Source organism: Rhipicephalus microplus, chromosome 1 (genome assembly GCF_043290135.1).
Source record: "Rhipicephalus microplus isolate Deutch F79 chromosome 1, USDA_Rmic, whole genome shotgun sequence".
Lineage (NCBI taxonomy): Eukaryota > Metazoa > Arthropoda > Arachnida > Ixodida > Ixodidae > Rhipicephalus > Rhipicephalus microplus.
This window is the reverse complement of record NC_134700.1, coordinates 198,114,704-198,139,360: the sequence shown is the minus strand read 5'-3', so window position 1 is coordinate 198,139,360 and position 24,657 is coordinate 198,114,704. Positions and strand designations below refer to the sequence as shown.

The 24,657-nt window shown below is 43.9% G+C and overlaps 1 protein-coding gene across 1 annotated transcript; it reads right to left on the bottom strand.

Annotated features, from left to right (window-relative positions):
* Positions 1-9,053: 9,053 nt before the first annotated feature.
* Positions 9,054-24,369, bottom strand: LOC119159686 (salivary anticoagulant protein P23). The gene is made up of 6 exons (XM_037412515.2): positions 24,233-24,369; positions 21,756-21,823; positions 17,975-18,058; positions 16,294-16,421; positions 13,672-13,851; positions 9,054-9,535 (listed from the first exon to the last, which is right to left on the bottom strand). Exons 2-6 carry the CDS (start codon positions 21,796-21,798, stop codon positions 9,227-9,229), a joined length of 744 nt encoding a protein of 247 aa, XP_037268412.2. The 5' UTR covers positions 21,799-21,823; positions 24,233-24,369; the 3' UTR covers positions 9,054-9,226.
* Between the last annotated feature and the right edge of the window lie 288 nt (positions 24,370-24,657).

Sequence of the window (24,657 nt, the reverse complement as noted above, 5' to 3'; positions counted from 1 at the left end):
AGGAAGATGGCTACTCGCACCTCAACATTTCGTAAAGAAGTCAAGGCTGCATCCGTCATCCAATGGAACGCCAGAGGACTAAAATCACGCCTTTCAGATTTTCGTCAGTTTGCGTTTACCAACGTGTTTCCAATCATCGTCATCTGTGAACCCAATTTGTCGAAACCAATAAGACTATCGGGGTACGAAGCTGTCATGTCTTCAACGAACGGTGCGTGCAGCAAAATCATCGTCTTTGTTCGTCGTGAACTGACGTATGTTGTGCAACCAATTGCACCTCACGATGACAATCAGTATGTCTGCATCACTGTGAAAAAGAACAAACTCATGTTTACTCTCATAGGCGTTTATATATCGCCGTCGAATAATCTCGATTCCAGGAGATTAGCGGATATTTTGAGAGTGTGCCCTGAGCCAAGGGTCCTCATAGGTGATTCAAATGCGCACAATCATGTATGGGGAAGTACGTGGACAAATGCAAGAGGACGCAGGTTAGCAAACATCACCTACAACTATGGCCTTACTCTCCTGAACGACAGCAGCCCCACTTTTCTTCGAAGGGTGACATACAGCAGAGGTCTCGACTTTGACTTTGTCTCCAACTCCCTCGCGAGATACTTCAAGTGGTTTCCAGATGTTGAGACACGAGGAAGTGATCACATTCCAATCTACCTTCACATCAAAGGCTTGTCTAGTTATGGTCCACGGACGACCATTCGAGCAGTCCAATGGACCAACTTCAAATCTGACATGGAAGATGCTTGCAGCGATGGCCAACGATCTAGGTTAGAGTAAACAATTAAGAGCACTATGCAAAACGCAACTCGCACGGTGACGATATCTTCCACACGAAACGACTTTGATATAGAGTTGGAGCGACTTCGAGCACTGCGACGCCGGGCGGAGCGTCGGTATCGGCGTACAAAATCAATTCACGATCTTAGGGCAGCCAGGAGGTTGCAAAAGAAGATTCGGCGTCGCATGGATAGATTAGCGTCGAAACGATGGACAACGTTTTGCCAGTCACTAGACCCTCGCAAGCCACTCTCGCACAATTGGAAAACTGTGCAAGGTCTGCGTCACCCTACGGAACAGCGCTTTCCATTCAAAGCGCTCGCGCTATTTCAAAGTAGGCAAGACATCGATGTCGCAGAAGATTTCTGTGCGCAGATCGCCAACCAAGCCACTCGTCCAGATTATCCAGTGAGAGGTGACGTCCCCCGTTCCCGTGAATACCACATGGACCTCCTTTTTACAATGGAGGAGCTCGAGGCGGCACTAGCTCTCTGCAGGCGTTCAACTTCTCCGGGCCCAGATGGTATTCCGTACCGAGCCTTGTGCAACCTTGGGGAAGGTGCAAGGAGAGAACTGTTGAGCCTCTACAACATCTCGTGGCAGGATGGCAATGTTCCCGATGACTGGAAAGTAAGCCGCTTGTTACCCATCTTGAAGCAGGGCAAATCCCCACTCGAACTCACCTCATACCGCCCAATAGCACTGGCCAGCTGCGTAGGGAAGATAATGGAACGAATGATACTGGGCCGCCTGGAGTGGTATCTTGAATACTACAAGATTTATCCGAATTCAATGGCTGGTTTCCGAGGCGAGTGCTCTTCTATTGACAATGTCGTTGATCTAGTTTCGTACGTTCAGCACGAAACATTCCGTAAGTGACTATCTGCAGCTTTGTTTCTAGATGTGAAAGGCGCTTATGATAATGTACTACATGAAGCCATTTTGGGTGCTCTTGCGGTGGTTGGCCTTGGTGATCGAGTCTTTCGGTGTATTTCGAGTTACCTGGCTGCAAGATCATTCTTTGTGTTAACAGAAGATGACCCAACTACGCGACGCTATACTTCCAGGGGTGTTCCTCAAGGCGGAGTTCTTAGCCCGACGCTATTCAATCTTGCACTAATTGGCCTTGCTGAATACTTGCCAAGCACCATTAAAATCTTAATATACGCAGACGATATCTGTGTCTGGACATCGGCAGTCACACGTCCTCAGATACGTTCCCGGCTTCAAAAAGCAGCAACTATGATTGCCAACTACTTGTTCAAACAAGGTCTCAGCATATCACCAGAAAAATGCGCGCTGGTGGCTTTCACTCGCAAAGCAATGACCCCTTATTTCATCTCAATCTGCGGGCGACCGATTTCTTACGCCAAAACCCACCGGTTTCTGGGCATCATTATTGATAGGGACCTCTGTTGGAGTCCACATGTGACCTATATGAAGAAGCACCTGACCGCTATTTTCCAACTGTTCAAGTTCCTGGCAGGAAAGACGTGGGGAATGTCAGTAGACGCAATGATGGAGCTCTACAGGGCCCTGTTTCTCGGTTTCCTCAGATATAGTTTGCCCGTGCTTAGCAATACCTGCAAGACCAATGTTCGTGTTTTACAGGCAGTACAAGCCCAAGCGCTGAGAGTGTGCCTCAGTCTGCCCATATGTAAGTCAACAGAAGCAACAATTGCATTTGCTGGTGACTATCCGATACAAACTCACATTGTTGTAGAAGTCCTGAGAACGCACATCAGACACTTCACACGTGCTCCCTGCCATCACCTTGCGCTGTTGCCTTCAGAGAGGCGCCAAGCATCGTTCGCCAAAATGATTGTGAAATACAACGATAAACTTCCCTCTGGCTTCACTCATGCATCTAAACCATCCATACCACCTTGGTGTCTTATTCGACCCACAGTGCATCTTAGTGTACCAGGGATCCGGAGGAAATCTGAGCTTTCGTCACCCGTGCTGAAACAACTGTCTCTTCTACTTTTGTACGAGAAATATTCAGACAGCATACATGTATACAGCGATGGTTCCACGAACCACCAGTGTTCGTCAGGGGCAGTAGTTATCCCAGCAAGAGGTGCTACGATCAGCTTTAGGACTGACCACTCCACGGCATCTACAGCAGCGGAACTAGCTGCTTTGCGCGCTGCACTTTGTGTGGTCAATCGGGAACCACCGCAACAATGGTCGATTTTCAGTGACTCAAGGGCTGCCCTACAATTTGTGCTCTCAGCACTGCGTTGCGGCCCGTACGAACAGCTTGTTTTCGAAATTCGATACCTTCTCCACAATTTACTCGAGAAAGGGCATCATGTGACACTTCAATGGCTGCCAAGTCACTGCGGCATCATAGGGAACGAACATGCCGATACTGCCGCGCGGGCAGCCCTTGAAGGAACACGAGAAGAAGCCATACCACTTTCGAGGACCGATGCTGCCAGTAATCTTCGACGACTTGCGCGTGAAATCAAGTTTTCACTATGGTGCCCACCAAGCATCGATACGAATCGTCAACACCACCTGCCCTCTTTGATGGCTCTCCGCATGCCCACTGGACTCGACCGAAGAGAAGCCACCCTTCTTCATCGCTTATGGCTAGGAGTGGCATTTACAAAATCTTACTCCTTTGTCATAGGAATGGCCGACAACGCTCTCTGCGATGCCTGTCAATGCGAAGAGACGCTACACCACATCCTGTGTGACTGTCCATTGTATGAAATCCAGAGACAGTCACTGGCGTCCGCTTTTGCGCGCATCGACAACAGCCAAATGTCTGTGGACACTATTCTGTCAAGTGCCCGAGAGAAGACTATGCAACAGAAGGCGACGAAAGCTCTGTTGAAATTCCTACGCGACACCGACTTGAACAAGCGACTGTAACAGCAATGTCACACACCGCGAAAGACAAGACTGGACTATGACTGAGTGTGCGGGCGTGTGTTGCCGAATGTGCTGTTTTTCTCTTCCCTCTCTGCTCTCTTTCATCTCCCCCATCCCTCTCCCATGCGCAGGGTAGCAAACCGGCTGCCTATAGGCTGGTTAACCTCCTTGTCTTTCTTTTCCTTCTATTTTCCTTCCTTCCTTCCTGAACAGAAATTATGGTCATCATGAATTGGCTGGCACACACTTAGTATTCATCTTCTCCTTTGTTCCCGAACCCATGCGCTGATTTGCACCGAAGATACTTTTTGGAGCACTTTCATCGAAATACTACAAACCTCTTTTATTCAATATCCTGGCTATAAGAGATTGTATAGATATATTCAGTGAGTAGTTGTGTTGTCAGCAAAACCACTCGTGATGTATGGCACGTTCGGCTCGGGGTACCTTTCGAAAAGATGTTTTTACACAACACAATCAGCAAGCATTTCCCTCCGTTCTAAGACTTTTTATTTCGGTAATAATGATTTCTAAACGTTGGAAAATTTATTTATAGAACCTAATCTCGGTACCGACTAACTCCTTATCTGCCACAGTATAGCCTATTACACTTCTGAACTTGAGGATGCGGGATCGATTGTTCGGCAACTGAGACACATCTTGAGGAAGAGGAAACGCAGGAACACGCATGCAACCGATTTTAGGCGCGCCTCATAGATCCCCAAGTCGTCAAAACTAATCCGCTGTTCTCCTCCTTGGCGTGCATCCTAATAATTTGTTCATATTAGAACCACAACTTAATTACATTTAATAACGCGAGGCTGCGTCTGAGATTTTCAAGGGCGGGAATATTACACATGAGCTTTTGTAATATGACTATTCGCTTCCTGCGAAAGAGCTATTCGCAGAATAGGTGGCTGTATCGGCGGCTTGCACTTCCGGCAATAATGGCACTAACTCGAGTGCGACGGAAGTTGATACGACAAAGAAAGTTCCGCTTTCGCGCTGTAATCTTTCAGTGGCAAGACACACCGGTCGCCCATGACGAAGTTCTTGGGCAAGTATTTTGCGCTGATAACTTAACACGCACTGTGTCTCCTTTGAACGGGATAGCCCCGTGTTTCGTGTCAATCTCACACACTATGATAACACTACTCCATTAATGTAGATGGCCTCATCAGCCATCACTTCCTCAGCTGTCACCATTCTTTGTTAGGCAAATGAATTTTCACGAACCTTCTGCTTCTTTTAACAGAGATTTTTGTGATGTTTCACGCCTCCCGAATATTCCAATTTCAGTCTGCAACAAACTAGTAATCTAATTTACGAACATTTTGCTCCAAGGGCTGTGTGTCGTTGCCTAGTGACATTCGTTAATATATCTGAAGTCACAATTAGCCGCGATCCGAACATTTGGGATGTAAGAAGATTGCCGATTCAGAGTCGATGTCTCTCACTTTTCGGGTGAAACTTTTCGGGGCCATATTGAAAATTACGTTTTGTTAATACAATGTGCCCCTGTGATGCGACTAAAAAGCTGCAAGAACACGCCCATGTTCCCTGCATTCTTTTTTGGTGCAGTCGCTAAAAAACTGCAAGTGCGATAGCTCATAGTGACGTGGCTTTACCAGGTCTTCTTTGGCTCATCGCGTGTGCAAGACTTACAGAAACGTAGGTGGCTTGAGTTCACGGGCACACATAGACAGGTCAAGATTTGCTGCTTTCTATGAGAAGGAGGCGCGTTTTACTTTTCAGCGGCGTACCTTCAGTTGGGAAAAGAATGAAGGAATTTGTGAAATTTTGCTTGAGCGTCGAAACGAAGTTGGCGTGATGACCTTCGTGGAACACAGTATACCTGTACTAAACGACACAGAAACAGATGGCTTATTTCTATATCAGATCAGCCTAAGTGGAGTGCAAGGTCCGTACTAAGTAAATTTTGGTGATGGATCATATACGAATCTACGCTGTCCTCGACCGGAGCGACGTGTGCATGCGTGCGTGAATCTCATTCTGCATGTGTACAGTATCAAAATGTACAATAATGTCGCAATTAGCTTTTAAGAGCCGAGCTCTTGAACCCTTTGCTGTATAATATACGAAGAGAAGTGTTCGTTTACGTCAATAAAAATTGTGGACCTATCGAGGAAAAGTTTCGCACACGTCATCAACCAAATGTAAAGTACGCACAATAAAACTTGGATACATTGGTCTGGAAAAGGATGGTAAGTAGTTTAAGTTATTCATAATGTCGTAAAGCCTTTGAACAGTGGGTCGTCTTCTCCAGCGCCTTCTAGTCGGTCTCCCTTTTCATAAGAAGAAGAACAGCTCGTGCAGAGAGTGGGTCCCCGCATTGACTGTCGCTGTCGTGAATCATCGCGAAGTGTCCACCAATAAACCTCTTAACAATAACTTTATTTTATTTAGAAAGACTGCCCTTTACCGTAATATTATTCATAACTACAAGTGCGAAATACGCCTGTAAGCTTATTCACTGTGGTGGAGCAGTAGCATAGGTGCTCGGCTGCTGACCTTGAGGGTTTGATGCCAGTCGCGGCAATCGCATTTCGGTCGAAGTGAGAAAATACAGGCACGTGTACTGTTGTGCGAAGTCAGCGTGTGTTAAAAAACGCCAGATGGTCGAAATTTCCGGAGCTCTCCACTGTGGCATCTCTCATAATCTTGGTTTCGGAGGGTAAAACCCCTAAAATTAATATTGTGCCAGTAAGCTTCAATATTTGCACGTCTCAGGCAGTCCTATGAGACGACTGATTGTTTCTATAGTGCTACAACAAAGCCGGTAAAGTGAACCTATTGCTCCGTCTTCATCCACTCTATCTTGTCAGTCTCGCGTCCGATCTTGTGAACTGTGCGTGTGGAACTGACTGCAGAGTGCACAATCTCGTTTTAATTGCGACCGTTGCTAGTCTTAGCAATCTCTCTCACTTTCAAGGGAAAAACTGTGAGGTAACACCAAAAAGCAGGACACGGATACACTAAGCATTAACACTAGACACGCTGTCCAGTGCCCTCGTATCGCCGTTTCACCTTCGCTTTGTCAACTTGACCAGGGAATTTCTCGGTACACCACGGCACTATGTATAGTTTTGCTCGGCTGCACAAGGTATTCCCCATGAAACGTGTGTACACCACTAACATTGGAATATATTTAGGTGGTGTTTTAGTCGAGCGGCTGCTTTCAGTAGTGTGCTCATGCGTATCGCGTACCTGTTTGTGATTGTGTGTTTCTTTGCGGGATGACGGGGAAGGGGGCGGTTCTGTCTGCACGTGCGAGTATGTCGGTAAGTGACGTTGTAGGAGAAAGTGCGTCCGCCTATCTGAAATTCTCCATGCAATCCTGACAAATGTCGTTCCCAATCCTTCCTCCCAAACACAACATTTATGCGCAATATTTTTCTTCAGCTCTTCGCTCATGGCACATACAGATTGTCTGGCCACATTGTTTGCCGAAACATTAATTTCTTGATTTTCGTCATGTGTTGCTGCTGCATTAATTTTTGCCTTCCCGCTTCTTTAGCTTCGTTTTATTTATTTACCGCTTCACAAAGCAGAGGGTGTGCGAAGAAAAAGCTCAGCAAAGCTTGACTAGGCTTCCCATACTGTTGCAATCTGACGTCACGCAGTGGCAATACACACATTTTGTGCAAAGAAGAACAACATATATTGTATACGCTTACTATATGCACGTGGTACTGCAATGTTCTAGAATCACGAAGTGTTCTTACCTGCGTCAAGATATCCTGTACCGAAACTACCGAAAAAGAAGAGATCTAACGCTGAATGGTGGCTGCCCCGATTTAAGTACTCTGTGTGAACTCTCAGAGTTTTAATTACGCACACCGCTACAGATAACACAACCGTACCAGACAGAGTTTGCAGTCGCACGTATACTTGTGCGATGTGGCGTGATCTTGATGCGTTGCTTGTACGACTAGTCCGATTGGCTATGCAGCGTTTTGTACGGGAGGTGAAGGCACAAGCGGCCTGGCTTGTCGTGGCTCTTGGGGTATCTTGTACTAAATGAGCGCGCATACGGTGGAACACGAGAATATAAGTACGCAGTACGGGCACGGCCTAAAAACTGTCTAACAACTCTCACACTGTACATGTCCTATTTTTCTGTTCCGTCCTGCGCGCGCTGATATTGTACAAGATGCATCAAATCCATCTCACCGACCTTTTGACCTTACTGCGATTTGGCTCTTGGGGGTGAGAAAAGCGCCCATACAAACACATAGTGTGACATCCGGGAACTCCAGCGCATCATCGCAAAGGGCTGAGCTGTGACCGGAGCACTCCCAGAAGAACGTGAGGGGGAAAAAGCAACTATTGGGAAAAGGGTAACGTTGCATCACACCTTCCTCCACTCATTACCTGCAAGGTGATTCGTTTAAGCTATGATGCTTAAGTTTGACTCTATAGTTATTACCTCACCATTTGTACATCATCGAAACACTGTTCCATGAATCGGTTCGCAGGGGCCTCTTTAGCATCTGACCGTGATTTCACTTGGTGACCATAACTGCTTGGAAGGCTAGTCGCACTAGCAGCTTGTAAGACATTGACAGGTGATGCTTCGTCGTGTTCACCATTTTGTTCAAGTAATTTTTTTGAACACTACCCTCCAAATAACGTGATTCGAGCGCAATTAGGCCAACGTTTTACCGTCGCACAATAGGCCGCGCGCTTTAATAATGTATCTTTATTTCCTTTCTTTATTTACACAGCGTTTCTATCGCCCTTTGTCTTTTGCAATGAATGCTTTGGCAGTACTGCTTGTATGCCCACTCCTGTATCAGCCTTTAGATTACTGTGTTAATAAATAAATAAAATAAATAGCCCGCGAAAGAGATATATATGATGCCTAAAGGTGCGCCATCAATGAATAAGCCCTTTGAGACTTTTTCACTCGTTTATTTTGTAGGAAACCTTACGGACTACAACGTATCAGTTAGAAAGAGCTTTTGTTATGTTTGCAATTTCTGGCCATCAATGATCACCAACTTGATGATTCCTTAATTTCTTTTATTGAAAGCAAATAATAAAGGATATTTAGGGCTGTGTATTACAAATTTTCATATACACTGCACAGAAAAAAATGGCGAGAAGAAACTGAAAAAAAAAAGCAAATGTCGTGCATGAGACAGACAAGCACAAGTCACAAGCATGCAAATAAGGCCACTACTGGTGCTTTGGTTTAGCAACATCATGGTTCTATGTCTGAAATGGGGCCTATGAGCAGTTAGAGGTATAGTGTTCGGGAAAAAAAATGTTCCAGGTCATAAGCTTCCTGTGGGTTCATTTTACTTCACACCCCAGTTAAAGGAATATACTTGTGCACATAATAAATAATATAACTTTCATGATATTTTTATTTCGTCACTTGTACATTCCCTCCTCTTTTCCTACAAGACTCTCAATGCCCTACCATACTTTTTTTGAAGCTATCACTACGTCGGTTCTGACAAGTTTTTTTTTACCAGTATTACAAGTCATGTTTCGTTACGGCGATTACCGAGAACCATTATTAGGACAGAGCGAAGCTCATGCGCGCGCTGGCTTGGTTGAGAAGTACGTGGTAGTTGCCGTAGATGTTCATGTACAATTCCTCCCTGAGAAAGTTGGCGATGTGCATCTTGAAGTTGTTCATTCGGACTTCGTTCAGGTCCAGGTTGGACCCGGGCCTGACGTCGAAGTTGACGCCCTCCACGAACAGAGTGCGCACGAAGCCCGGTCTGTTCGGAGCCGCCGTGATCTCGAGTCGACCGGTCGTGTTGTAGACGACGGCCTCCACATCCACGGATTTCACTATGTTCAGGAGGTTGTCTCCCTTGGTCTGCGAAGGAGTAAGGTGAGCATTGTTGCAAAACATTTCATACGTAATAATCAAAAATTCGCCCACATGGCTTTGCACTCCGTGGCAGAAAATGTTCTGCAGTTGACGATAATAATTGCACAAACCTCTAGTCATGTGAAGCAGTGCATCAAAACTCTGTCGAACGAAACTACAATTCAGAATATATCTGTAATTGAAATTAAAAAAAAATGGCTCCGTATCTGCATGTTTCACTGCAAAAGTCGTCGAAAGACGATAGTCTTGCGTCTGAAGAGGGTGAATGAAACGTTTATTTGATGTTCTGCGCGAGAAAATTGGTGAATTGTATTCTGGAAGTGCTGTTTTAGAGAGTCTCAATCCGTGCAGCGAAGGCGAATGAGCGCCTCGGGGCACGTTAGACACAAGCGCCATCAGGCAGTTATCTTCAAAAACGAAGGAAGGCGTGCGTGTCCACGGAGAAAGATGCGCGCCTGTCTTGGAGGCGATAGGGTGTAGAACGCAAAGCGACGAGCAGGTGCCACCACCGCGTCGTCCTGCCTTCTAAATGCAAAGCATTTCTTAGCGAACTTCGGCGACTTTGAGCGTATCTATCTATCTATCTATCTATCTATCTATCTATCTATCTATCTATCTATCTATCTATCTATCTATCTATCTATCTATCTATCTATCTATCTATCTATCTATCTATCTATCTATCTATCTATCTATCTATCTATCTATCTATCTATCTATCTATCTATCTATCTATCTATCTATCTATCTATCTATCTATCTATCTATCTATCTATCTATCTATCTATCTATCTATCTATCTATCTATCTATCTATCTATCTAGCCGCTTACGTTTGGCGTGAACCCCCTTAACATGGCGTGAACCAAAATTAGTATGGGACGGTAAGATAGTTTGACGAATATGATGCGCTGGTCGAGGCATGAATAATGTCAAAATCCCGTCGCGTACATCATCAAACACTTCTCGCCAGACAGTGGCACATACCCACGGGCAGGTATGTGCCGCTGGTTTGCGGGTATGTGCCACAAGTGATTGACACTTAGTATTCACTCAGTAACGTCGAGAACACACATGAGAAATTTTAACGTGCGAGCGTTAAGAAATACCCGACGTCGGTAGCGTCGACCTGACGACTGCAAACAATAAATATCAGCGTCCCAGCTGGAATCAAATCGAATAATTCTGCGTGGCAATGAAGCATTTTACCACAGAGCTACGCCAGGTCTCGGAACTATTTTTCAAATACACGCTAATCTTCGTGAAACATGAATATTGGTTGCAGTGCTGCCTACCCAATTTTTTAAACATTACATAAGTACTCCCTTGATACAGCCGTCACGTCGGGGTAACGTCAATTGTGGTTAGTTGTCATGCGCCGAAGTTGATTTATGTAGCAGTGTCCAGGGCCAACATCCTCGCGAGCATCAGCGCTTCATATCACCTTCTGGTATTGCTAATACGCATGTTCCAGTTAGCATCGTTCCGTAATTGCAAACAACTGGTTGTATAAACATCTGCAACTCTTCTACATATTTCTATGCGTGCAACATTCACACATATAATACGCGTCATTTCATGACGTGTTGCTCAATAAAAAAATTGAAACACGGTCACCTCCCCTCCGCATGCTTCGCATAACGTCGATTCCCAGGTACGTGGGATCGGCCGAATTTTTTTTTTTTAGCCTCACGTTGCATTGTCATAGCAGCGTGATAAACGCGGCGGTCCTTAAAATTACTTATGTGTGCCTTTTCTAGAATAAAGAGACACATACAAAATATTGACGTGTTGTTATGGTGCTTGAGATATGCGCAATAATTGAGATTTAATTGACAATCACCCAAATATGAACGCTGAAACTTGAGCAATATTGGTGGGCGCCGCGGATGGGGTTGGCCGTTTTGGGAATCGTTTGTTCCCATTTGGAGTATCGTTACGCTAGACAAACAAAGAAATGTACAGACAGACAGACCAAAATTTTTGCCTCGGAGGTCTCCAAGGATGACTATCGTCTTTAAAAAAGAGTAAATCTATACTACGTTAGTTGATATTGATTATACGTTCTTTTGGCAAGCTCATGTTCTCTAAGGTTCTTATTAAAGGGCCGGTAAAGAATCCCAAGGTTCAAAATTTGCTTTAGAAAGAACTATGACCGATTTTGCTTTTTAACAAGCTGCCGAGAGAAATTAGCAAATACGTGCTATATTAAGGACGTCACAAGGGTTACAACATCTGCTTCAGCTGGCTTGAAATTTTTCGCGTAGTCTCGTCACCCTTCTCTCTCACAGGGAAGGGAATTCCTAGCCCATCTTCGTGACTGCTTTAGACCAATAGACGAGCTGCGTGCTACGTCAAGTCACTGATTCACGACTTCATCACTGCGTGTAAAAGGAGCATTTGTCAGTAGGAAAAGAGTGGGGGAATCGTTTTTTGAAATGGGGGATGTGTGCGGCGCTCAGCTCTGTAATATTCAGCAGAAAACTTGATCACGGTGGTCTACTCTACGAACTGCCGACCTGCTTTGGTGAGTGTAAAAAAAAATGGAAGCTGTTGACCAGCCCTTTGAAGCTGCTAGCCTTACTTGGCATAGCATTCACAATTGCGGCTCTTGCGTTTCTTAATACGTCCATGCGGTGACATTGCGACATTTTTGTTCCCAGAACGGTTGCTCTATTAGACCCGGACTTAATTAAGGAACACTGACACGCGGACTGAAACGCTTCAGTGGTTCCGTCTGAGTGAGTGCCTTCTTTAGTCCGTGTCCACCAGCGCTGCCCTACCGAGTTTAAATTTACGACTCACTCAATAAACAGCTCTCTTATGAAATGTTTGTTTCCTTAAATGAACTCCTTCAAAGCAAGAAGCAAGAGCAACTGTCTAGACGTTTTATCGCATTCAGGATCACCTAAGGCAAGAAGAACGTTATCAACAAAAAGGCTGTCGATCATTTTTCTTATCAGATTTACCACGTAGTGAGCGAGTTATTTTGACACTTCCAGCAGACTACTTTTACTTCTCGCGACATTCAGTGTTCTTGTGAATTTATTATTTTAGCTGAAGAATAAAAAACGCAGGCCGCGCTAATTCTGACAATCTCCAAATCAATGCTTAGGTTTTGATGCGTATTTGCCATACACAGCCTTTTCTACCTAACTTATCATGTTGCATCCTTCAGACAATGACAGTTACAATACTTCACAGTGACATTCATTGTAAGAGTTTGACACTAAAGCCTCTGAACTCTTTCCAAATGGCACCGTCAAGCCATGACCAAAAACAGCAAAAGGAGTATGCGTCAAGTGGATGTTGCACCAGTCTAATGCGTGCAAATTCGGCATTGTCATCTGCACAGTGGTTCGAGCCGCTACCGAAGGAACATACGAGAGTCTAATTAGACTTAGAATGCAACCAGAGACCCTAAGAAACAATTTCACGTTTATGAGTTCTTCCTCACACAGATAATTAATTTAGGTATTTTTTTCACTTCTGCATTAGTATTGGCTGTGAATTTTTTAAATCTCATTTTTCATATGCCCCACTAATGCTAATCCCCTACGTATATACGTATCTGTCCTGCAAACAGTGGGAATCTAGAAGGGAACTGGAGAGACTCTTTTCCTTTCAGGTAAAAGAACAGAAAAGAACTCAAGTGTTTTATAGAAACTATACTGTCAGTCTCTCCCTCACCCTTTTTTTTCTTTTCCCTCTCTTCCCTCTTTCTCGTCTTTCTTGTCCCCTTCCCTAATTCCCCAGTGTAGGGTAACCAATCGGATCTCTTTCTGGTTAACCTCCCTGCCTTCTTCCTTTTGTTGCTTCCTTCCTTCCTTCCATATGCCCCAGTTTTTTTTCTTCTGGATGCTGCCATCTCTTGTAATACAGTCATTCACACTTGAAGTAAATACGATCATTGTTAGCATAGCAGTGAATGCTATTTGAGAGAATTTTGACTGAATTACAATTTATAGGCTTTATTTACATCGACAGCGAACAAAATCAAGCAGCGATTGCACTACACGCGTAAATACGATATTTCTGATGTAAACTAGCGCATTTCCAGCCGCCCCCTTTCTCTTTACACTTCAATTACGAACACATTGAGAGGCGAGGTTCATATCATACCACGACGACAAGTTCGGCGAGGATCCCGTCAAAGCTGAGTGTGCAAGTGACACTCGTGTTTCCAGCCACAACAGCCGGGATGCAGTCGCCGACGCGATGAATGGCCGTGTCGAAGTTCTTTATCCCGCCTCGTGTCACGTTCACCTTCAAATCACGGTTGGTGATGGACGTCTTGTACACCTGAAAACATGGCAATGGGTATTTGATTCCACAACACTTGCTTGTATATTAAAACTTTGTAGATCGAAGGAGGAAAACAATAGGATTTGCTAGTTGTAGCCCTATTTAGTTCAGGGCACCAGGTGTTTTTGCCATAACTAGACGTGCAGCCTTTTCGAATCGCCCCGCCGTGGTGGTCTAGTGGCTAAGGTACTCGGCTGCTGACCCGCAGGTCGCGGGATCGAATCCCGGCTGCTGCGGCTGCATTTCTGATGGAACCAGAAATGTTGTAGGCCCGTGTCCTCAGAACTGGGTGCACGTTAAAGAACCCCAGGCGGTCGCAATTTCCGGAGCCTTCCACTACGGCGTCTCTCATACTCATATGGTGGTTTTGGGACGTAAAACCCCACATATCAATCAAGCCTTTTCGAAAAACTGGTATTTTATACAGGTGAAAAGCCGGGAGAAATTTGAAAAGCATTCAACATTTTCAGATTATGATCCACTTGAAACATCACTTGCAACCATTTCGTTGCAATAGTGATTGTAATAACACTCTAGGTGGATTTTTACCTCGGCGTCAGCTTTGCAGTCACCATCATGTTCCGTATAAAATTTAAATCGACAGCGTCCCCCAGCGTATTGTGTGTTCACACTGTGCGTAAACGCACGCGATAGGGGATGACGAAAGTGACTGAAGCAGGGATAATACAAGCCCACCCATTTTTTTTTGTGCATGCGGATAGCCCATGCGACAACTTCATCGCGCGTGTGAAGACTGACGTCGACTTCTAGTCAAGCAGAGAGGAGACGCAACGTGTGTTGGGGAGGAGCAAGTATAACGCGAGGGGTGCAACGGGTAAATGTGGTACTCTAGCAACAACTGTTAACTTTGACCATAAAGGCACGGTCACGATCGCTGGCACGCATCACCTCGGCACGCATCAGCACACAGCTTATATACCCTTCTAAGTGCTGCGCTCTCATCACGAACAGACTGGGCAGAAACCGCCGCTCTCCCTGGAGTGACAGCATACTCTCACGCCAGCGTTTGGAGAGTTACGCAAGATTGGATCCGTAAGAGTTAGCTGCTAACCTTACTTCGTGTAACTTTAAAATTCGTTGCTATCGCATTCCTAGTTTTACCCTTGCTGTAAAACCGGTGAGACTCATTTCGTTACACATCGCTTAGGAGATGCGTGTGCTTTTATAGGATCGGCTGCACCTTTTCGTACTAAATAAAGCTGGAAGTCAGTCCTATTTAAGATTGCTACAGTTCAGTCTGCCACAATAAAGCAATCATCACTGATTTTGTTTAGAGTTTTCTGTATCATTTTCCTAACTCATGGTCAATTTTTTTTATTTCTTTGACATGGCGCTAAATTTCTCGGGTATCCGCTGATCTGTATCTCAGACGATCAGCTTTCACTCCGTGTTTTATGCGATCATATTTCTCAGGTAAAAAAAATGAGCTCTGTTTTTTTCCCGAATATTATAAAAAAAACAAGCCAAGACCAGCTATGACGTACATGGCTCAGATACTGTCGCGTAAAAGTTGACGGGTCTGGTTTGCCTATCGTGCTATTGCGAAGGCTGCATGCAATACACTCGATCCTCAACAGCTGGTATGGAGCACTCGAGTTCTAGCCAAGTCCAGATTTGCTAAATATGAGTTCAACTTGAATGATTTCGGCTCGAGAAGACGAGAGCAGTGCGGTCGATTGGGCTTCTCGTTTATGTAAGACATAATTGTATAATGTGAAGTAATAAATATGCCAAACGAAGGCATCGGGTGCAATAGTTGTAGATTATAATTGAAGTGTAGCAATACAATGCGACAATGGTGCTTGACAGCCGGTGTATAAGCAAATCGAAAGCGGCTAGATAAAGTCAACCAACCTTCTCTTTATCTCCTGTTATGCCCTGTGTACTATACCGCTGAGTAAGTGCTTTAGCAAGGCTAGGACGATGCAGATATTCGAAAACGGACCACGCTGTGATGATATATGCACAAAAATCGTATAAATAACTTAGAAACATAAATGACCCGGTTTCGACATTACCTACACATGATACAAGTGGATATATATTTATCTGGCACTAGCGAAAATGGGCTTATACGCAGGTATAATGGCTGGCCCCTTTCTTTCACTGCTTTTACAATGTTTCACTTGTCTTTGTTTTGAATACAGGTCTACACTTTATTCTTGCTATAGAACACTCTTTATCTTTCTTGCGTCTCCATAAATTCTACTAGGTAGTAATATACCTGATAATAATTTATATTACCTTGATAGGAGCCTATTTCTATAAGTAATGCTCTTGAAAGTAGACTTTTGACATTTCGGGATCTGAGGTATCTAAGCAGCGCCATGCGTCCGCCGATTTGATATTTGTGACATTAGGCAAGATGTTGCGAACATTTATCAGTTGATACTGCGCGTAAGTACACCTGAAACGTGCCTTGAAATAGTGGGGAGGCAAGGGAGCAGCCGGAAACAAGCCAGGCGTTTCTCTGATCAGTGGAGGCATCCTTTGCAGCAGGACAACGTCGATGAAATCATTCGCTTGATTGACGCTGCTTGAGCCTCCTGCGATAGGTATATGGCATGTAACAATCCCGTTAATTGGGTTTAGGCATTGTTAATTGTTTAAAAGGTTAGTGGCACGAACAGCATGTGCAATGACGTTCTTATCGTCATCATCGCTGGCTGTAACTGATGCTGCCTTGGTTTTTTTTTTCCGCATTTATTGAAGAATAAATGGAAAGTGCATATGCTGAAATTATAACATGTAAACAATAACGCATAAAAGTTGAAAAGACTTCTCTACTATGAACTCAGCACAAATGATTATTGCGGGGTGAGATGTACCTTATATATCCGTTGATGGGTCTCTTCCACTTGCATATCTTAAGTCTTACAAGAGGTTAAGTGCAATCTTTAGACGCGTAATTCAGGAGGCAATTAGGCGTTGCTGGAAACAGTAAATTAACGGTCCGAGAAGACATCCTGCCATTACGTACTAATTCGTGATGTCGCTGTGGTATAAGTTTAAATTTCTTATACTGTACCACACTCTCGGGCAGAATCAAGAAAATTTAGGGCTAATAATGCACGTGCTGTAATTTATAGCGTCTACAGCTCGTGCAATCTTAGCGTAATTTTGACTCGAACACTTACATCAGAGCTGATACAATCTTTAGTGGCTACATTTGCACCGACATTACGTGGTTATACCTATAAATTTTTCATAGCAGTTATTATAATAAAGGTGCACCGAAATACTCTGCACTGAAACTACCGGAGCGGTCACTGTCGGTGCTTGTTAGTGTCTTGATGCATACTTCACTTCTCTACTCCCAGGTGGGGACACGAGCTTCATCGACCATGTTGAGAAGAAGAAGCTTCAAGAGATTTAAGGTGCCATTGTGAAGCATCGTGCATGCGCAGACAATAAAAAAAAAGCGTTGGCAGCATAGGTGGTACAGCACCAAGTATATATTGTAGTGGACCAAGAGGACATAGGCTCTCTCTTCCCTCCTCTTAAGTTTTGCTATATATAACGAAACATTTCAGCTGTTTTTTGTCACATTATCCATGCTCTTTTATACGGTGCCACTCTCTTGACGGAGACGACGTAAGTGAAGTCTTGGTGCACGGGCGGCGGCATAGAATGCATCCGTATTAAAGATTGTTGCTGTTTTTTTTTTAATTTGGGAGTGATGCACATACTTCAGTTACGAAGCCATCTGATTAAATGGAGGTGCTGTTTAAACTGCGACGTTCAACGGTTTGGTCCAAAACGCACCTTTTTTTAGTCAGTATAAATGCTCCATGTGAGGCCGGCATACCGTTCGCGAATAGTTCTACACACTTCACTGGGGCCGAGACTGGTTCCCTGTGGTCGTGGATGTAGGAAGCACGAGAATACTATAATTTACTGGCACCTAAACGTCTATAGCTCGTGAAAAGAAAGTGGCATGGGAATTCTATTAGGTGAGTACATAACCAAAAAAAAAATGCGCAAGTTCATTGACCCTGTTAGCAAGTTCTGCGCAGTCGTGTGAATACAAAAGTGATAACCGCAGTGTTTTCAAAAATACAAGCTTAAACATCTAGATATATTTTTATAATCAAGTTACCTTTAGGCTGTGATGTGTCTCTTTCCAGAAGACGTACCAGATCGTGGACCGCTTCTTGATACTTGTTGTCAGCCGTTGCACGACCTGTACGTGTTCACGGAGTTCCTTTCAGTTCCTTATCAACAAGTCTAACTTATGGCGAATTCCATTGAGAGAACAGGAGTAGAGGCGCAGGGCAGTGAGGAGTGGGAGGCAGAGCACAGATTGCAGGCCCACGCGTACAGCAACTGGAAAGCGGCACGCTCCCAGAGAGCAGGTGACGGGGTGACGAGTGGGGATACCATGGGATCGAAACATTCCAAAACCCGACATACTTCTGCGGGGCAGCCGCCAAATACGCGTGAAATTGATCAGACACCTGTTCTTCATTATCCCAATACATAATATGTTTGTGCAACGAGGCATTCGGCAGACGTCCAGCTGCCACCCGGACAAAACAGTGGAACAGTGGTTTCAAACATGGAGGAAGGAAAAACTGTGGTTTCAAACTACACATGGTTGCTACCATTACCGCCGCACACGACGGCTGAAGAAAAATGCGGAGACAGTGATGTTCAAAGGCTACGCAACTCGTCGTACTGCGCTGTACTGCGCCTACTCCGCTTTTCAGGCGAGAGCACTGCAAACTGCTCCTGGCTGCTCTCGGCGCAGTGAAAGCACTCTCACTCTACAAATGGATGACAGTGCTCCTCCACCTGTTCGACCACTGAAACACGCCGGCTCTGAAGGGAGCACTTTCAGCGGGCCTTTGAGTGCTCCTGCTCTCCCAGTGGAATCCGCCATTAGAGTTAGTTTGAAATGCACAGATTTATTAAATCACAGGTGTTAGTGTTCGCAGGTAGAGGAAAAGAAATAACAACTTGTGCACTAATATATTATAGTGTAAACTGTGCTGGTTTATAATTCAAGGCTTTCAAGTACATAACATAAAAATACATGCATGCTAGTTTTAAGAATATTCATTCGGTTATTCATTTCGAATTGAAATGTGCAGCGCTTTATTCACGTTGATTCATAGAGGTCTGCTAGTGAGCTGCTTCAGGTACTCAATCTATTGTGTTCCCATCAGTTTTTTTTTAATGCGGCATATCTCACATAAGTTAGCATTCCATGTTACGCGAAGTGTGCGGATGGAAAGCAACTATGTTCTAATATTTTAAGGGTGACGCTTCTTGAGGCGTAAGCAAGTCTGGAGTTCTCGTGGCCACCTCTGGGTGTCCGAGCGTTAACTAGATGGTGCTGTCGCGCCACGCATGTAAGCCCATAGTGGGATGAAAGATTAAAGATCGTGCTCGCGCGGCATAGGTGATCAATGGAATACTAGACGGTGCTGCGGCGCTCGCTGCGTCGTCTAGTGCTGTAGGAGACCATGCTCGCTCTTGCGATAAAACGAGTTCGCTCTTGGCGCGCTTGCTTTTTCGCCGCCAGTCAGCGTGCTTCGAGTATAAGCGACGAAGTCAAGGCGGCGGATCGGAGGGCTCGGTAAACGACTTCAGCCCCTGATCGCCGTTCTTTAAAGATGATCAAATTGGCGAAATTCTCGGAAGATTCATGGGTACTGATGAAACCTCCGGCGCTTCGCCCACTCATCATCATTCATGCCGCGGATATGCGGTAATTTTTTTTATCGAGTGAAATGTTAAAGTGGTGCTAAAAATATGTACAAATTCACGCACAGACAAAAGTTGAATGGCCGCTTATGTTTTATATAATGAGTTATTTGCAGTTGTGTAATGCTGCCAACTGCGACATGGTTATTAGCAACACCAGAAGTGGTACGCTGATATGAAGCGCTGGTGCTCGCGAGAACGCTAGCACATACTCGCGGGTGGGTATGTGCCACACGTCTGGGGCAAAGTATTTGACTACGTACGTCATGGGATTGTGACATTATTTATGTCATGACCAGCGAGTCATATTCGTCAAGCCATCTTACCCTCCTTTACTAATTTTGGTCTGGCCCAGATAATGGGTGTGATCATGACAGCACCAAAATGTAGGTGGCTGCATAGATAGATAGATAGATAGATAGATAGATAGATAGATAGATAGATAGATAGATAGATAGATAGATAGATAGATAGATAGATAGATAGATAGATAGATAGATAGATAGATAGATAGATAGATAGATAGATAGATAGATAGATAGATAGATAGATAGATAGATAGATAGATAGATAGATAGATAGATAGATAGATAGATAGATACTCAAAGTGCTTGCAGCACGGAAAACAATTCTTCGCATTTCAAAGAATAGGTAGACGGCCAGTTTCTGTAACTGAAGTAAATGAAAATTCATAAGAGTTATGCGAAACGAGAAAGACAAGACCTGTTAAAGAATGGTTTTCTAATATCCATGTTTCATATTATTGGAGTGTTTTACGGATATCTACAGAGTAGCCTCCGTGAATTGTTAGGCAAACTCTGGTTCGCTTGTGCGTTAGATCGAATACTTTGGATAGCCACAAATCAACGTTGTGGTACCTACTGACCTTTAGTTTTATTGTGGAGTGCCATGACATATAGGACCAAAAGTTGCCAAACATTGAACTCATTACCATTTTTTACGGATGAGCTTGCCCTCATTGCCCTGAATAAATTTTTACCAGCATATACTCCTTTACACTTAAAGTGCACTTTATCAACATTAAGAAGAAAACAGGTGAAGAGAAAGCGCCCGGTAAATATGAAAACGTGCCACAATATGTTTGTGTAGGTTTAACATTGAATCATTCAATCTTTTCGCAGCAACCAATCTTTGAAACCTGCTTTTATATTACTACTGCGTACACTGAGTCCACATCTGCACGTCAAACATGATTTTATCGTAACCATAGCTTTTTATTGCTGGATGCCATCAAAGTAACTAAAGAGTTTTAGTTTCTGTATGATCAGCTGTTTGTACACAGGATTTTATTAGTGCTGTCCGTGTGCTACGCATTTCAGCTGGAATCCATCATAACCTGTCACAATTAACACATCAGGTTGTATCGGGCAAAATGCAATGCATTTAATTATTATTTTTTACCATGATATATTGAAACTTGGAACTCATTAATGCATTAACGGATCAGCTTCATTCTCTAGATGAGATTATTGCAAAAGCTGAACCATATTTCGATTGCGCATAAGCACATCATAAGCAATATGATTCATGTTTGGCATACTGAACAAAATAGCTCGTGTAAATGAGTGGTAAATTTGGATTTGCGATGTGACTGAATGAATTTGTTAGAACTTTATTTAGGCCATATGACTAATGTTGCAATTGTCGTAAGCATTATTTTTTCATCTGTTGTAAGCCAGGAAAGTTTCTTATGTTGATTGGCAGAATGGCTGTTTTGCCATTTTCGTAGTTTTTTTTTACCTTTGTTACTAATTTTGTTTTGCTCAAATTTATTACTCCACTGCTCATGTGTATTTTTAATGTCCGCTTCCCGCACGTACATAATAGCCTCATAGAACTCGTAAATAGATCAAATAAATTCATTAGCCCCACAAACAGCGAGTTACCGTAGCATTTATTGCCCTCGCCAGAAAATAAATACCATTGGAAACAAAATGCAAAGGACCACATTTCTCATGACCGCAGGCTAGTTTTCTTTTTATTTACACGTACGAGCTAATACTGATGATAAGAGAGGTGTTGTTTAAACAGTTTTTCACAACTGTAATCTCTTGCGTAATGTGCAAAGAAGTCATGATTCTACGGGTGCATAAACCATGCAACTGAATAAGAATGCTCAACTGACGCAAATAGCAAAATGTAGAACTCACCGGCGTACGCAACGACACATAGTAGCACGAAAAGGTGCTTCATGATTTTGCTCCTTTTAGTGCACGCACTGAAAAAACAGCAACAAGAAAGCAAGGAATAAGAATGAACACGCACTAGCATAATGTGTACATGCAAAACGTGTGTGTAACGTGTACGTGATTTCTGGTTCTTCCAATCAGATGGGTCCAAAGGTCACAAAATCACGAACACAAAAGCCTTCCCTGACGGAGAGCTATGAGCTGATACTAGGATTCGTGTTTATGTACAGTGCCACTTGGGGTCGTTTTGAATGATTGCACACATTTAGCAGATACTTATAGTTAAAATAAGTCCTGTCTAAACACGTATTTTGTCCCCTGCCTTTTTTTTTTCAACCGTATACCACTCGAACATAAGCTACAACTAAAATGACAGTCTTACAATTTAGCAATTTGGCGCTTATCTCAAAGAGGGCTAAAACTCCAGTAACCTTGACCAATGCCTTTCTTTTTGTTTACGCAACGAGCAGAAACGCGTTTCGTAGATTTCGGCATATATATCTCTTCGAAGAAAACATGTCTGTAAATTATCACTAGAAAAATTATCTTTATGCAATATTCTGCTATCGCAGTTTCTGCGTTCTGATATGTTGTTTGTTTCGGGCAAGCTGACAAAATCTTGCTTCTTTTTAGAATGAAGGAAGTCGCTCATAAGTGGGCAGAACTTCGATTTTTTCAATAAGACTATCAAACTAATAAAGAAACTTGAAGCAACGTGGTGCTTTTCGTTATGCAACCGCCGGCTGAAGTTCTGGCACAGCGAACACAACAATACGTTCACCTAGTGTGTGATGTAATTACTTCACTGGCGATTCCAAGACTTGAAGTGTTGTGGTCAAGTGTCACCATCTGTCGATGCGTTGAATAATCTTATATACAAAGGCACTCGCTGCCGCAAGCTGTGGCAATCTGCAGCTCATCCTTGGCAGATCAGCTCTGGACTGTCTATTAAGCCCGCGAGACGACTGAGGAGCTCGGCATCTCTGTCCCCACGTGGGAGCGGCCCGCGACGCAGTGATCTGTGTTTTGGAGGACCCAATAGTTTATCCAATCCAATGCACAAGCTTTACAAAGGTTCAATACCCTCGGACACCCTTGGCGAGGATAAGGTGGCAGAATGACTTGCTTACTTCGTATTCTTCGGGATCAATCAGACGCTACCTGATGAACCCGACATTACTTCCACCATTGAGTTTCTGTTTCTTCACTGTGAAAACTTTTCGGCGTTATGGGTAATAAACGAAAGTGCCGGGGCGGAGCGTATACCTGTCAATAATACGGATTCCTTGTGAACGACCCTGATAAAAGAAGTTGCTTGCTTCAGGAGTCACTTGATTTTTTCACTGCAAATTAGCATATTTACATGATTAGGAATGCAGGGTAAAATTTGCTTAGTCATGACATCGGCTGAGAAGGTGTCCACATATGTGCTAACTGTAGCATCTGCTCCCAACGATTATTTAGCCCTATACTTTCAGTAGTATGTTGACATGAGCCACTCGTTTTTATGAGACAAGAAGAATACATCATTACAGTGTCGACTTGAATTATAGGCGTAAACAATGGCTAAAGCAAGGATGTTTCGAACTAGCCCACTTCCACTTTTAACCAACTGAGCCGTTGCTTAGGTTCCACTTTACTTGGATACCATTGCACCTCGTCCAGCAACAGGCCCACCAATCAGCTTTGGGGTCCTGCTCATAGAAGCTTGCTGTTTTGCCGTGCTCTTTTCTCGCCTCTCTTGTTCCAAGTATTTGCACATTATTCAAGCCTTGCTGTCGCTGTTCAAATTCTGGAGTGGAGTTGCTGCGGAACGTATTTTGCGAACGCAGTTAACGCAGCTGCACACGGACACCATGATCATAATACGTCATGATCATCATAATGATGATGATGATCATCATCATCATTCTCAGCATGTTTATGCCCACTGCCGAACTAAGGCCTCCTCCAACCATGCCTAATTTACCCTATTTTCTGCCAATTCCGTTTTTCCCTGCGAACTTCTAAATTCCGTCACTCCAAGATGAGCTCCCGGCCTTCTTCGACTGCATTCCCCATCTTCGTAATCATTCTGTCATTTTCTGTCCGTGTTTTTTTTTTCTGTCCTAAGCTCCGAGCACACATCTTTTTATGCGGCGTTTGTAAAGTGTAAACATGAAGTTACAGCACCAGCTCATTATGTAAGTTTGTCAACATTAAGTTACAGCCCTGGCTCATTATCTAAATTTGTCAACCGTGAGCACTAGTTAGGATTGGAGCTACGCATACCTTACTTCAAGCGCCAAAAATAAGGTCTGCCAATCTTATGCCTGATGGCACATTCTTGCCAATTGCTAATTGTTTCAAGACGCGTGAGCACTATCACGTGAACTGTAGTAGTAAATTGGTTATGAACGTGCGGATGATGCATGAAGCGTAGAAGCAAGCAGACTCACGTATATTTCGACCAAGGTCTTCCTGCCGACTTTCGCTGTCTGTCACTGATACAGCACTGACGGAACGAGAGCCAGACGTACGATTCCGTGACGTCGCCCGCCTACTTTTTCATCCTTTCTCTCTTCGCCATCCTAACTTTTATCTCGATCGCGTTTTCCCGCCTCAAGCGTCGGGTTTCCTCCCGGAGTCCGGCGCGAAGTAGGCAAAGGCTGCACCGCCATCATTTAGGCGTCATGGGTTTTTACAGCTGATGCTGCCTTGTTTACTCTATGTCGTCGTCATCGTACTACTACTACTACTACTACTACTACTACTACTACTACTACTAGTAGTAGTAGTAGTAGGGGTAGTAATCGCACAGATGACCTGAAGAGGGAGCGATTACAAAAAATAAAACGAAAGAATAAAGATCATGCTCGAAGCC